General features: G+C 44.7%; 1 protein-coding gene across 1 annotated transcript; it reads right to left on the bottom strand.

The window, feature by feature from the left end:
* Positions 1-2,746: 2,746 nt before the first annotated feature.
* BIRC2 (baculoviral IAP repeat containing 2) lies at positions 2,747-10,240 on the bottom strand. Its single transcript, XM_084261187.1, has 8 exons — positions 9,078-10,240; positions 8,871-8,970; positions 7,730-7,808; positions 7,142-7,190; positions 5,979-6,221; positions 4,578-4,832; positions 4,388-4,429; positions 2,747-3,557 (listed from the first exon to the last, which is right to left on the bottom strand). Exons 1-8 carry the CDS (start codon positions 9,949-9,951, stop codon positions 3,364-3,366), a joined length of 1,836 nt encoding a protein of 611 aa, XP_084117313.1. The 5' UTR covers positions 9,952-10,240; the 3' UTR covers positions 2,747-3,363.
* Positions 10,241-14,093: the final 3,853 nt, after the last annotated feature.

Raw genomic sequence — 14,093 nt, 5'->3', positions numbered from 1 at the left:
CTCACCACCCTCACAGGGAAATTTTTTTTTTCTTATAATAGATCTCCCCTCTTTCAGTTCAAACCCACTGCCCCTTGTCCTGTCATTGCGCTCCCTGAGAAACAGCCCCACTCCATCTTTCCTCTAGGCCCTTTTAGGTACTGTAAGGCTTCAATAAGGTCTCCCTGGAGCCTTCTCCAGGCTGAAAACGCCCAACTCTCTCAGCCTGTCTTCATAGGAGAGTGGCTCCAGCCTCTGATCATCTTTGTGGCCTCCACTGGAGTTGCTCCAACAGCTCCGTGTTGTCTTGTACTGGGGACCCCAGAGCTGGATGCAGTACTCCAGGGAGGGAGGAGAGGGGGCCATGTGTGTGTCTCTGAACCAGCACAACTTTCTCAGCCTGTCTTCATAGAAGTGCTGCAGCCCTCTGATCTTTTTTGTAGCCCTCCTCTGACAGGTCCATGTCCTTGTGCTGAGGGCTCCAAAGCTGACACAGTACTCCAGCTGAGGTCTCACCAGAGCAGAGTACGGAACAGAATCACCTCTCTTGATCTGCTGGCCACACTTCTTTTGATGCAGCCCAGGATGCAGTTGGCCTTCAGGGCTGCAGATGTACACTGGTGGCTCATGTCCAGCTTCTCATCCACAGGTACACCCAAGTCCTTTTCCTGAGGGCTGCTTTAAGCACATCATCACCTAACCTGTATGGATAATGCGAGTTGTCCCAACCCAGATGCGGGACCCTGCACTTGGCTTTGTTGAACCTCATGAAGTTCACCTGGTCTCACTTCTCCAGCCTGTCCAGGTCCCTCTGGATGGCATCCCATCCCTCCAGCATGTTAACCTCACCACTCAGCACCCACTTGCTCAAAGTGCACTCAATCCCACTGTCATTATCATCAATTGAGATATTAAACATCACCAGGCCCAGCACAGATGCTTGAGGAACTTCACTTATCATCTTCTATCTGGACATCAACCCACTGACCACCACCCTCTGCAGAAATCCAGAGAGATGACAGCTGTAGCTCTTCCCTTGTCCATTGATGCAGTCACTCCGTTGTAGAAAGTCACTACATTGGTCAGGCAGGACTTGCTCCTAGCAAAGCCATGCTGGCAGTCTCAAAGCACCTGCCTGTCCTCCATGTACCTCAGCATAGCTTCTAGTTCCATGATCTTCCCAGGCACAGAGGTGAAGTTGACAAGGCGGTAGTTCCCTTCCTGGTCCTCCTTCCTACCCTTTTTAGAAATGGCCCTGGGGTTTCCTCTCTTCTGACCGCCATGACTTCCAAGATATCATGGAGAGGGGCTTGGCAACATCAGCCAGTTCCTTCAGGCCTTCAAACAGCAAAGCAAGATTTCATCAAAATCAGTGTTAGTCTTGTTTTGGTTTTTTTTATATGAAAGCAACTCCAGCCCAAGAGGTGCTGCTCAGAGGTAGAGGGCAGAGACAAACAAGCGGTAACAAGAAGGTGTTTGTACCTTCCTTTACAGCACTACTGTCCTCACTGAGCACAGGGACCACTACTACTGCCAGGAACATCCTGAACCTGCTAACAAGTCAGCCTCTGTCAATAATTAACAAGAAGTATGTTCTGGCTGTTCTTTGCTCCCCAAAACTTTGATGCAATGCTGTGGTTGCAATTATACCAGAAACCCAACATCCTGTTAACTCCACACACAGGATAAATCCTAAACTCAGTGGCCAGATTTCCTAACTTTGCAGGTGGCTGTAGCAGGAGACCAGAGATTTCTTTCACAGATTGAGGGGGACGTCTGTTAAATTACAGCTCCCATGTACTGCAGGTGACAAACATTTCCCCTCACTTAATACACACCTCACTCCAAACACCCAGTGACCATTACACAGGGTAAGTCACTGAGTCACAGGTGACCCAGCCCACACAAGTTTAATGTGGACACTTCAACACTTTCATACATACAGGGTGCTCTCTTTTTAGAGAGGGTAACACAGATACAGCTGAAGGCACATGTGAAGCAATGAACACCTGTTACATGCCCCAGCTTCCCAACACAGGCGTTCTAAAACAGCCCGATACGGAAGTTTCATGTCACACTACAGAACGTGAGGCACCAGAGTACTGTAAAAAACACTGCATTGCTGGCAAGTCTGAAGACTGAGATATCCACACTTGGGCATTAAGATAGGGCTGAAGGCAAGTGACATAAGTGCCAGACAAACTGACACCACCACTGCAGGACCTGGTGCCTTACTGTCTGACTTAAAGCATCCTTAGGTGTCTCTCTCTGTACATATCTACTAATGCAAGTCCAGAGCTGAAAAGGGTGAAGGAGAAGTCAACCACTAAGGAAACAGGAGTCCCCAGACTACCAGCTTACTAAAAAGAGCAAAGATGGCAGAAGGGGCTAGAAGACCCTACTATCCAATTGCACAGTGGCTATGAAGTTCCAGACACAGACAAGCAGCTTTTATGTTTCAAGCCCTGTAGTCTTTACACTAGGGCCTCAAGAACTTAGGGGTGAGGTGGTGGGCCTCTTCCTGGACAGGACTGCTGTCCTTTGAAAAAAATCAAGACAGAAGTACCAGATGCTGTTAGGGTTTTGGGGGCTTTTGCTTGGTTTTAAGTACAGATGAAAATCTGACCCCCCTACTTTACCAGAGGGAATCACCAAGCAGCACAGACCCTCACTTCCCTCTTCAACAACGAATAAAAAGACACACAGAACTAAGTTTTATTGTACTTTTGGGTGGCAAAGAACCAACCCCAAACTTCCATCAGGAGAAGAGATCACTCTAGTCACTGCAGCCTACAGAGAAAAGCCAACAACAGGAAAAGAGTAAGCAAGCACTCATTTGAGAAGTACAAATATTTTAATTCAGCCTTCATATAAACTCCTATTAACACACATTATACAAGTATCTAGACATGAATAAAGTCTAAAAAAAGTCCTGCTGTTCCTGGAACAGTTAGCATCTCTCCTCAAATCCACAAGAAAGCCAAATCAGAACCAAAACAGTAACTGAAGTTAAGATAAACAGCAACCTCAGTTTATTTTCTCACATCCACACAGAGGAAGCTTGCAAGAAGAGTTACAGCAAGCTCCATTTCAGGAACTCAACCAGAAAGCTTTTTATTCAAAGTGACACAAGGGTATGCTAGTGAAACTGCTCTCCAGAAAGGAAAGCTACAAAAACTTTACCTCAGTATCGAGGTTTTTTTTTACCAACAGACATTTTCTTGGGCAAGGAAGACCCAGTATACTCATACTGATGATACAGGTTTCTATTTCACAACTGTGTACATCTTCAGTACCATGATTTTCCATCCTTAAGACACTGCTGGCTTAAGCTCCAGCAGCTGGGGGATGCCAGGAACAGAGACATTTTGCCAGTTTCCCTCTTTATGAAAGAAATGTCCGAACTGTGCCCTTTATTGTCCCCCTGCAAATAGGGCACTTTCTAAGGGACGGTGCACATTCTTTGCATACCACCAAGTGACCACATGGAATAAAAACAATAGAGACTTCTTTGTCCATGCAAACTTTACATGTTCTTTCCTCTTGCAATCTTCTTAACTGTTCTTCCATAGGTAAACCTAGAAAAAAATTATTTAACTTTTAAGAAGCCTGAATAGATGTGCATTCTAATTAGAATACAGCCGTGTTCCATTTCATCCTTTACTTCCCAACCTGTATACTCACTATGCATAGATGGCAGTGAGACAGAGAGTACATTTTCCAGAGCTCAAACTGGCAAGCAAGGAACTAGGCTGTACTCTCCACTTCTGAGAGACTACAGACAGCTCACAAACAGCTTGGGGACTGGAGGCCAACTGGAGTTCTTGACCAATGTTTACATTTTAGCTAACACTGCACTTCTCTTGCTTGGATGTTAGGAGCACAGAGCACAGCCCAACTGAAGGAAGTGAGCTATATTCAGGGCTGTATACTTCTCCTCAGATTATTAACATATTAAACTACAGCACTAAGAACCAGAGCAAATTTGTATCTACTCAGGTGTTAGCCAAGCTAGATCCTAGGACACTATCACCCATGCAGGACAAGTCACAATGATGATGCTTGCTGTGAAATGCTACCCCTACTATTCACTGTCCAGTCTTCACCAAATGCCCAAAGGACAACTTGTAACAGGATCAGTTCTAGCACATGCATGAATTGTTAAGCTCCAGAAAGCTCTATCTCTTCAGGTGCAGCAGCATGTGGAAGGCACAGGATACAGCTTCCAGCAGACAGACTTGCTTGCAAGTCTGCACATGCTCTTTCAGGTAAGTCCATTTTACCAAAGCAGAATATGGGAGAAGGCAAAGCATAAAACCTGTTTCTTAACCAAAGTGATTTTCCTTTTTATGATGCTAGCTATTTACCCCACAATACCCTTTGAAGTAAGATACAGAGCTCAACATACCTGAAACATCTTCTGTGGGAATATACTTCATGTTCTTCTCCACTAAAAGAAGAGAACAAAAACTGAAGTAATTATATATTCAATTTATATTCAAACAGCATCTGATTTTTTTTTTTTTTGATCTTTAGATTGCTATGACAGCACTGGTTAGACTTGTATAAAGTCATATCCTTTCAGAAAAGGTACATACCAAACAAATCTTTGTACAGTACAGGGTCACAATCGCGTAGACAGTTTCTGAATATGCTGGCTGCTTCATTTCCTTTCACTAAAACTGTATCTATCAGTTCCCTTGCTTGCAATGGTGTCTGAGTCTTTTGCTTAATAACATCATGCTCCAGTTCTGTTATCACTTTAGCTGATAGTAAACTCCCAAGGATTGGAAGTACACATGTTAGACGCTGAAACAAAGCCATTCGATTCTTCCGGATTAAGGACAAATCATCTGGAATGCAAAGGGTATTAGATGCTTGTTAGGAATACATTACTTCAAGCTGCATTTCTGCCTAACAATAATTGATTATACTCTTTAAACTTTTGAAATTTTTGCATACTACTCATCGTTAATAAAGACCTTGGTAAGTTTTAGTGGCGTTCACATAAAGAACAGACTTGAGAAAACCACATACAAGCAGCTTCCGAGCTGAAGGAACCTCCTGCTCCCACCTCTAGGCTGTTATCTGAGGGGATCTTGTCTAACTTCACATTAGCAAGATTCACATTCTCTGCAGAACTGCAAAGAAAAACAACGCCTCCACCTCGCACCAGCGCTAACTCACTAACACCCAGAGGGACTTTAGTCAGTGGCAGTCAAAATCATGCCTGAGGCACAGAGAGAATCAGGCATTTGTAAGGGGTGTCCAACCAAACTATGTGCAAGAAAAGCAGATGTACAACACAAACAGATTCAGGAATATTTTTTTAAACAGACTATCACAAACAAGAAGAAGAATCATTTGCACTAATGCTTAATGGCTGAAATCCAGCTATGCTTTTTGGATAAAACATGCAAGTAAGAAAGCAGCAGTCTTACTTCAAGTTATAATTGAGAGGTTTTGGGTTACTTTTAGGCTTCACTACTTATATGGCATTAGAACAACAGGAATGTTAAAATGAACACTGTTAAATAGCTGACCTACATGGCTGAGTCAGACACAGCAAAGCAGACCTTTGCCCACCTTACAGAACCTACATTTGCAGAAGTTTATGGCCTCTCCTAGGAGGCAGATATGGAGCTCACTGATTCAAGCAACTTAAAGAGCCAAGTATGCCTAGTAAACATTCTTGGTTCCATTTATTGTATTAACAGTAATATAATGACAAACAAATTGAAAGAAAAATATGGCTTTGCTCCTGTGGAGAGAATCAAGACGTTCTGAACCCCTGGTGCCTTTATGAACCATCCTCTTGAAAGGGAATTGAAGCAATTCCCAGCCTGCTGCTCCACAGACACCCCGTTCCATGGAGACACCCTGACCACGCTTTTACAGAACGTGAACAGCAATTAAATCATTTTGAAAATAAAAACAATTATAAAAAATATACAAAACACAAACCATTTGTTTCACTTTTATTCATGCCTTATGCCTACCTGATGCCACTTCTTCAAATTGTCTCTCTCTCTCTTCTTCCCTCTTCTCATCTTCAGCAGTCAGCAGATCAGACACAAGCTCGTTAACAGTCTTGTAGTTTTCTCCAGTAGCCAGGATTTTACTTTGCACTGTTTGCTTTACTAGCCTTCTACTGAATCCCATCTCCAAGGCAGCTTTAATCACAGGCGTATTCATCATGATAGCATCTTCTGAGTGACACTCTCCACGTTCAAAACGAATAACTAATTGAAGAAGAAAATGTAGGATATAGAGTAAAATACAACCCAGAAGTCAGACACATCAACATTACATATACACGTGCATATATACATTAATGCCTAGCATTAAAAAGTTTTAAAACATATTTCCAATTAGTAAATAAAAAAGTTTTTTTTTAAATGGAAGCCAGTTACTTGTATTCAATTGAACTGAGTATCTTCAATCCATGTCAGGCCTTCACTAAAATCTAAGATAACCTAGAGAAACCACAGAGAATTCCACTGTGCCTTAGCAGCATTTGTTATACTGAGTAATTTCTAACTGCAGCCTCCCAAAATGTCAGGGGGGCAGGATCAAAATTCGGAGTTTATAGTATAAACAATTGCTCTATTCCAGCTCTTGATCAGTATTTTCCATTCAACTTAGTAAGCACCAGGCACATGGGATTCTGACTCACTGTCTTCAACCAGCAGGGACTGGAACAACATAACCCACTCACCCTCCAGGAAGAATTTATTTCTCCATGATCAGCCTCCAACTCAGAAAGACTTCACTTTATCAGCTTGTCCTATCCTCTCCTTGACCACTGCTGCTCAGTTCAGAGCATTTACCTAGTTATAAGCCTAAAAAATGGTCAACTTGTTTTGTTTAACCCTACCATTAAACCACCAAAAAAACACAACTTCAGCAGATGCTAAGCATTTCAAACTAAGTACCTTCATATGAACTGAAGGAAAATGAAAGACAAGAGGTCTTAAAGGTGATTCCTTGAAGCCTGCTCATATAACAATAATGTCACCTAACTTTTATCCTTAGTTTAAAAACACTCAGAATATCGTTGCTTCCAAGAAAGCCTAACAATTAAGCTCATTAGCTTTGCAAACTTAATGGTTGATTATTCAAAGTGCCAAAGAAGTTTAAAAACATGCTTTAATATACATACTTGGGGGATCAATGTTTTCATCTACAGACGTATCAGAAGTTGACAAGAGCTGTGAAACACAACGGAACATTAGTATCAGGGTATGGCCCACGTACCTTTAACACATTCTTCCCTCACCAACCACACTAAACTTTTTATCTATTTTACATGGGGTTACAGAAATCCACAAATTTGTGCAATGATATAACAAAGTCAGTGCTGACCACTTCCATGAAGGGAAGTTTGGCTTACTCTTGGCAGAAGCACAGATAACTCAGGCTTTCCATGACTGATTTCTGAAATAACAATACTGATCTGCGTTGCTCACTGAAACTCACACACGGACAATTTCCTTCTCCTGACACAAAGGAGCTCACTGCCTCCTAACACTTTCCATACATAGTCTCTATAAGTTAAACTCCACCAGTCCAGGTCCCTTAGCCATGGTTCAGCAGCAGTTTCATTTCTGTACTCATGAAAAGCACTTATCCTGTTAGAAATCCATTAGAAATATATGCAGAAATGAGGCATAAGGATGGATCAAACTCCCCAGAAGAACACAGCACTCCACAAAAGGGAAAACCACAGTTACAGAACAGTAAAGTTTACCTGTTCAAGAAGATGGGGGAACCTGGCCTGAATTTGACTTACAAACTCTCCTCCTTTTACACGAAGCAGATAATCACATCTGTAACATTCACAAAAATGTATTAGACTTTCATACTTTCTACTTGCCAAATGAACATGCAGAAGAATAAAACAGTTTACAATAACACAGCTTTGCTTTCTTCAGGGGGGAGTTCTCTCAGTTGGAAGCTTCATACAGCCTAGTGTCTGGTGACACTCTGGTAAAGCTTTTCCATGACATTCAGCAGTGAGTAGGCTTAGTTACATAAATGCACTTCTAATCAAAACATCATGTCATGAGACATGATACTGCGTCAGCATCCCTACAGAGTGCACTGATAAACTGTTTCTACCTATCTCATCATTCTCATGTCCTATTCGGATTACTCAAAAGAAGTTAAACACCACTATCAAAGCCAGACATGTTTCATGACTGCAGAGCTGTACCTCTTAAGTACATTTACTGACAGGCCAATGCAGAAGGACACAAAGCTGCCATTTAACTGCACATACATCACAGTAGCTGGTAAACTGCCCATGAAAGGCTAGTTGGAGATCTACAACGTGAAGAATTATTATTCGATTTCCTGATATTAAGTGCTGCTATTTTTGTCATTGATGTAGGTGGAGACTTCCACAGGCACAGATAGCAATTAGGTTGGCAATTACCATTTAATTACAAGGGACATTTAAAAAGTTATTTCTGTCATTTTTCCAATACAGACATGTTAAACAATCACTGAAACCTTCTCCACAAGCCTTTCCACACCTAAGAAATTGACAAACTAAACACCACCTGATAAAAAGTTCAAGAACATTCTTCACAGGCATAGCATTACACCAAGGGAGTTAGATGCTCCTCTTAAGTTCATTTCTCAGCAGCTTTTGGTCTCCTTAGTCTGCTTTCTGACTTCTTCTCTGAGATAAGTATGCTCATTAACAATGCAGCCTCACTTGCTAATAGTGATTTGGGGATGCACATGGCTTTTAGTTATGAATTGGAAAGCATTAAATACTATGCTTAATGAAGAAAATGCTTTAAGTGTAGTACATATCTGCCAAAATTAAAATTATTTAAGCAGTAAGGATGTGAACAAACTACGATAAAGATTTTGCAAGTTACCTTGGAAACCACTTTGCATGCTCAATCCACGGATCATCTCCAGATTCCCAGCACCTTAACCCACCATCACAGCAAAAGCACTTGACATCATCGTTGCGGCCTTTAGAAAAACATAAGGCAAACTATCTAGTAAACATCCACACAGTTCACTTCACAGTAAACGCTGACACAACAATACGAATAAAACAAGAGATGAGTTTTTCTTACCTACATAGTAAAAGCCAGCATCAGCAAGTTGTTCAGGCTTAACTGGAATTCTTGACGGCCAATTTATGAATGTTTTGACCCGTGCTTCATGGGTTTGCATGCTCACATTTGTGACATTGAAACTTGGCTGGTCTCGGGTAAGGTTTTCCACAAAAGGGCAGTTAGGGAAGTGTCTCCGATGCTCTGACATAGCATTATCTTTTGGTTCCCAGTTACTGAGCTGACCACCACAGGTGAAACAAGCAACTTTGTCTGCTGTGCCCAAGTAATAAAGCCCAGCCTTTGCCAGATCAGCGGGCGAGAGAAACGTCAGCGGCCACGAGTGGAAAGTGCGCAGTCTAGCATCTTCTGTACTCATAGAAGGGTTGTGAAGTTTAGGTCTCAAGAACGAAAGGTCTTCGACTGCCCTAGTAGTTATTGGGTCTTGTGGAAAACTGGAAAAAGAGCCACTGAAATATCCAACTTGTTCTAAACTTGGAGAAAGCGTTATGGAATGTAGAGATGGTGAGAGACTGTTTGCAACCAGAGGTGAAAAGGCAGAACATGAGGACAGTCCGAGGTTGTTCACTGCAAGCATGTTTTGAACAAAACTGCAGCTAGGATGCAGCTGTTTATGTTTCTCCATAGCGTTATCTCCTGGTTGCCAGTTGTCCAACGTTAAGCCACAACTGAAGCACGTAACTTTATCTTGCACACCAGTGTAATAAAACCCAGCCCGTGCAAGGCTCCGTTCCGATACCGGCACGTTAACGGGAAAAGTAGAAAACGTTGACATTCTGTAGAGTTCACAGGATAAGTCATACTTCAGTTCATCACACAAAGCACTCTGCTTCATGATGCCTGCCAAGAAAGGGCTGTTTTCCATTATGTTCATAATGGACTATTTTTGGAAGAATGGGACAAGTCTTCCTCTGGGAGGTAGTTGTGTGCATTAAAGGCAATTTGGAACAACCCCTGCCTGTACAAAAGCAAGAACCCGAAAGTGAAATACTTTTATGTGCAAACTTGAATGTGTATGTGAATAGAATTACCCTCATTATTAGCAGCCTTTGACCATTTGGGAAGTTCTTGTACTTTAATTTACACAGCTTTTGGTGCAGAAGCTGTCCCACTGCATGTCAAAAAGGGCTTTCCCTTTAATTATATAGGCTTCACATGCTTTCCTCGTACTACATACGAGGGAGAGCAGCATCAGTTCATCAGGCTAGTGGAGTTGGGATCCAGAGGGGAAAACCTCAGACATGTTTATCAAAATCCTTTGTCAATAAAGAAACTAAAATGGGGAACAACTAAAATTACATCATTTTTAAGCAGAACATGTGTTAAGTGATTTAAGAACTATTTCACCCTAGGCTGCTGTTCAACATGCAGCTTATTCACGTGTGAAGATTTTTAGTTTTCAAACCTCATTAGGAGGTTGAAAGTAATGGTTTATCAAGCTCAGAAGGTGTATGAGAAAAGAGCCCCTGAACTGACATTACTGAACTGATCTTTGCTACTATGAGACATCCAAAAAACCCCTCAATTTCTGCATGCTGTTGTAGTAACTGTAAAGACTCAAGAAATTCATTTATACTCAACTTCATATGTATCAAATATGCAGCTACAAGATAAATGAATTCTATACACTGTCTCTGACAAGGATGAACCCTCTTAATCAACAAGCCTGGAACAGCCCCAGGCTTTTCTGTCTTTTAACACTCTCAGCACACACTGAACAGAGCATTTCAGTTTTAACCCGGTGCCTTAGCTACAAGTATACAGTTACCAAATTTGACATAAATTAATTGCCTTGTGTTGGGATATTCTAATACTTTATGCTGTTGAATTAAGTTTTTTCTGTATGCCATGTTTATGGCATACAGAAGCAAACAGAATTCTCAGATTTAAAAAAAAAGAATCAAATTGAAGCCTTAGTTTCTTTATTTGTGCACAGAACTACCTCCCAGAGTTCAGACTGAAGTCCCTTCTAAGGTGTCTACGCCTCCATACTGATACTGACTGTTCCCAAGAAGAAACTGTAAGTATCTATGGTTTCAATCATATAATTCTTTCAGGCAGAACAAAACCTGTAAGGAAGAGAGGAGTGTTTCAAAACACACAAAATGAGGTGCATGTAACATCTATATAAACAGATATAAATGTCTATATACACAAATTGATACACCAAAATCTCAACAAACTTTTTTGTAACTTCATGGAGTCAACTTTACATACTGTCACACAGAGCAGATTTTACACTCAATTCCTCTACTACTGACACATACAGAACTGTTTAATCTACAAGCAGATTTTTTTTTTTTGGCAGATGGATTAATCAGGCTGCCTGATCATGAGCTGTACAACTAAACTAAGTACTAAAAACTGCATGCATTTAAGTTGACTTAAGCCTGCAGGTTCTCAAACAATAAAGATCCAGTTTTATTACACTGACAATTTAAGAGTACTGGAATTTCTTATTTAGGTAAATCCCATGACACTTGACATGTAAGACATCAGCAAAATTGAACTTCACCGAAGTTTTCAGGGTGAGAGTAAAAGTTTTTAAATATATAGGAGTCTGCTCTGTAGTATCAGTTCCTAAAAAGTTCTGCCAGGAAAGATTCAGAACAGATATACTTGTCATAAGACAGCCCTAGAAAAATCACCTACTGGAAGACCATTTCCGACTCATTTCGATAGCTCTTAGTAGTTTTGTTCTTAATATATCACTGAGGACACGAGTTAGAAATGCCTGACACCACTCCACTCCTTCAGTGCAGGCGGTGAGACTAAGCTACCAGCACTCACGAACAATGCTCGGCCAGGAAGTTAAGCTGTTTCCGTACTGGAGCAAGCCAGACAGCTCAGAGTAAACGCTAAAAATACCAGAGCAAGCGGAGACCCCGACAATCCTAACAACATCTAGGACCGCTTAAATCTGGGGTCCTGTGGCCGCTTTCTGACTACCGCTCTTCTGCTACTACCCTCCGCTATAGCCCCCGGGATCCTTCATTTCCAGCCGCCCAACTGCTCCGAGTCTCACGCCTGCTTCTCCCATTATCCCGCAGCGACGCTAAGAAGATGCCCACGGAAAGCACTGCAAGCTCAAAGCCTGGTTCAACATCTCCCTGCTCTCGTGTTACAGCCCAGGCAAAACACGTCCGCCCGCCAAGCCCTGCGCACCGAAATCCGCCCGGCGGGGTCCGTGCGCTGCCGCATCCCCACAGCGACGGGCGGCCCTTGCCGGGCGCCGCGGTGCCCCCCGGCACGGCACGGCACGGCAGGGCCCCGCTCCTCCACCCTCCCGCGGGCTGCTAGGCGCCGTCCCGGGCCTCTCGCAGGGCCGCGCTCCCCTCCAGCGCCGGCCACCGCTGCCTAGAGCGGAACGGGGTAGGGCAGGCCCCCCAGCCCGCCCCGGGCCTCCTCCACCGCTGGCCAGCGCCGCAAGGCCGGTGACAGGTGCGGCCGGCCCCCTGACACGGCCCCGACGCACCCCACGCAGCAGCAGCGCCCCGGCGGCAAGGCCCTGCCAGGCCGCGGCCCGACCCCCACCCTGTACTCACAGCCTCCGGTCAGACCCCCAGCAGCGGACAGGTCGGGTGCGCTCCTCAGTCTATATGCGGTGCCCGGCAAGGGGCGGGGGGGAAAGATGCCCCCGTCCGGCACCGCCCCTGCCCGGGAAAGTCCGGGTACGGGCGCCGCGCCGGGAAAGCCCCGGCAGGGCCCGCGCGCATGCGCGGCCTGACGGAGTGAGCGGTCGGGCGGAGCTTCCCTTCTCCTCCCTCCATCCCTCCCTGCCGCCGGACTGGGCTGAGCTGCCGAACTGCGCCCTCGGCCGCTTCCCGAGCGAGCGCCTCCGTGCGGCGGCTGCCGGCGGGAGGAACCTTCCCCTGGGTTTCCAGTCCCTCAACACTGGGGTCTCCAGCCGGCCGGCCCCTCGGTTGAGCTTCGCCGCCCCCTTGCTCGCTACAGTAACCGTGCCGAGGAAGGGAGGCCCCGGCCCGCCGGCGTCAGCAGGGACGTTAGGTACTTTCCTCCCGGCCGGGGAAACCCGCCAGCACAGCGTGCTTCCCCGCCGGCCCGGCCCGGCGCGGCCCAGGGCGGGGATTTCCGTGCGGGGCTGGCGGGCGGCCCGGGCAGCCTGTGCTGCCCGCCGCAGGGAAGGGAAGCGGCCGTAGGAGCAGTAGCCCAGGCCCACGACCTGGCCTGCGGGACCTCGTACTGACACAGACGCAAACAAGCGCGGTTGTGGCAGAGGCGACCTTACCCTGTGCCTCAGGGCGCGGCTTGGCTCTAGCGCTGCTCCCCACGGCCCGCCCGGGCAGTCGTGTTCGGGGCTGGGGGGGCCGAGACTGGCTTCAAACCCCAGTTTTTAACCTACCTCCTTGACGCGGCGTGAAGCAGTTGCTTGGCCACATGTCCTGATGCCGGCCACATGTCCTGATGCAGGACTGCGCGAGGGGAAAGAGCACGACCGGTGAAAGACTGAAGTCATTGAATAAGTCACGGGGGGAAGAACAGGAGGAAGGCGAAATAGAACATAAATTTCCACTGGAAGGGTGTAAGATGGTACCTCTGCATGCAGAAATCTGAAAAACTTCCACCGAAGGTACCAGAACACTGACCCAAGCTCAAAATCTCCCAGTGCAGTAATGGCCTGGCATTTCCTATAAAGAAACAGCAGGTAGGAGATGTAGAAAAGCACCGTGTTGTGATGACAGAACAGTAGTAGGGTGTTTACACAACTGAGAACCGAAGAGTAAAAATAAAGGAAGTGTAACTGAACAGAGCATTATGACAGTAGTGGGTAATTTTCTGTAACAAGAGTTCCAGTAAGATGAATTTGCAAGAGACTCATTCATATCTTCTACGAAACTGTTTCAAATTTCCTGTCATATGTGGTGACATCATATATAACTGTACTATCTGTCATATATAACTGTACTATCTGTCAAATTTCAAGTATCTAGCTGTGGTGACAGCTAGTATGGCGTAGCTACTACTGTAATGTGATTTAACTTGACATAATTACAG

This window comes from Gallinula chloropus, assembly GCF_964237585.1.
Source record: "Gallinula chloropus genome assembly, chromosome: 1".
In the NCBI taxonomy this organism is placed as follows: domain Eukaryota; kingdom Metazoa; phylum Chordata; class Aves; order Gruiformes; family Rallidae; genus Gallinula; species Gallinula chloropus.
The sequence above is the reverse complement of the archived record's forward strand: the minus strand, read 5'-3'. Positions and strand labels throughout refer to the sequence as shown.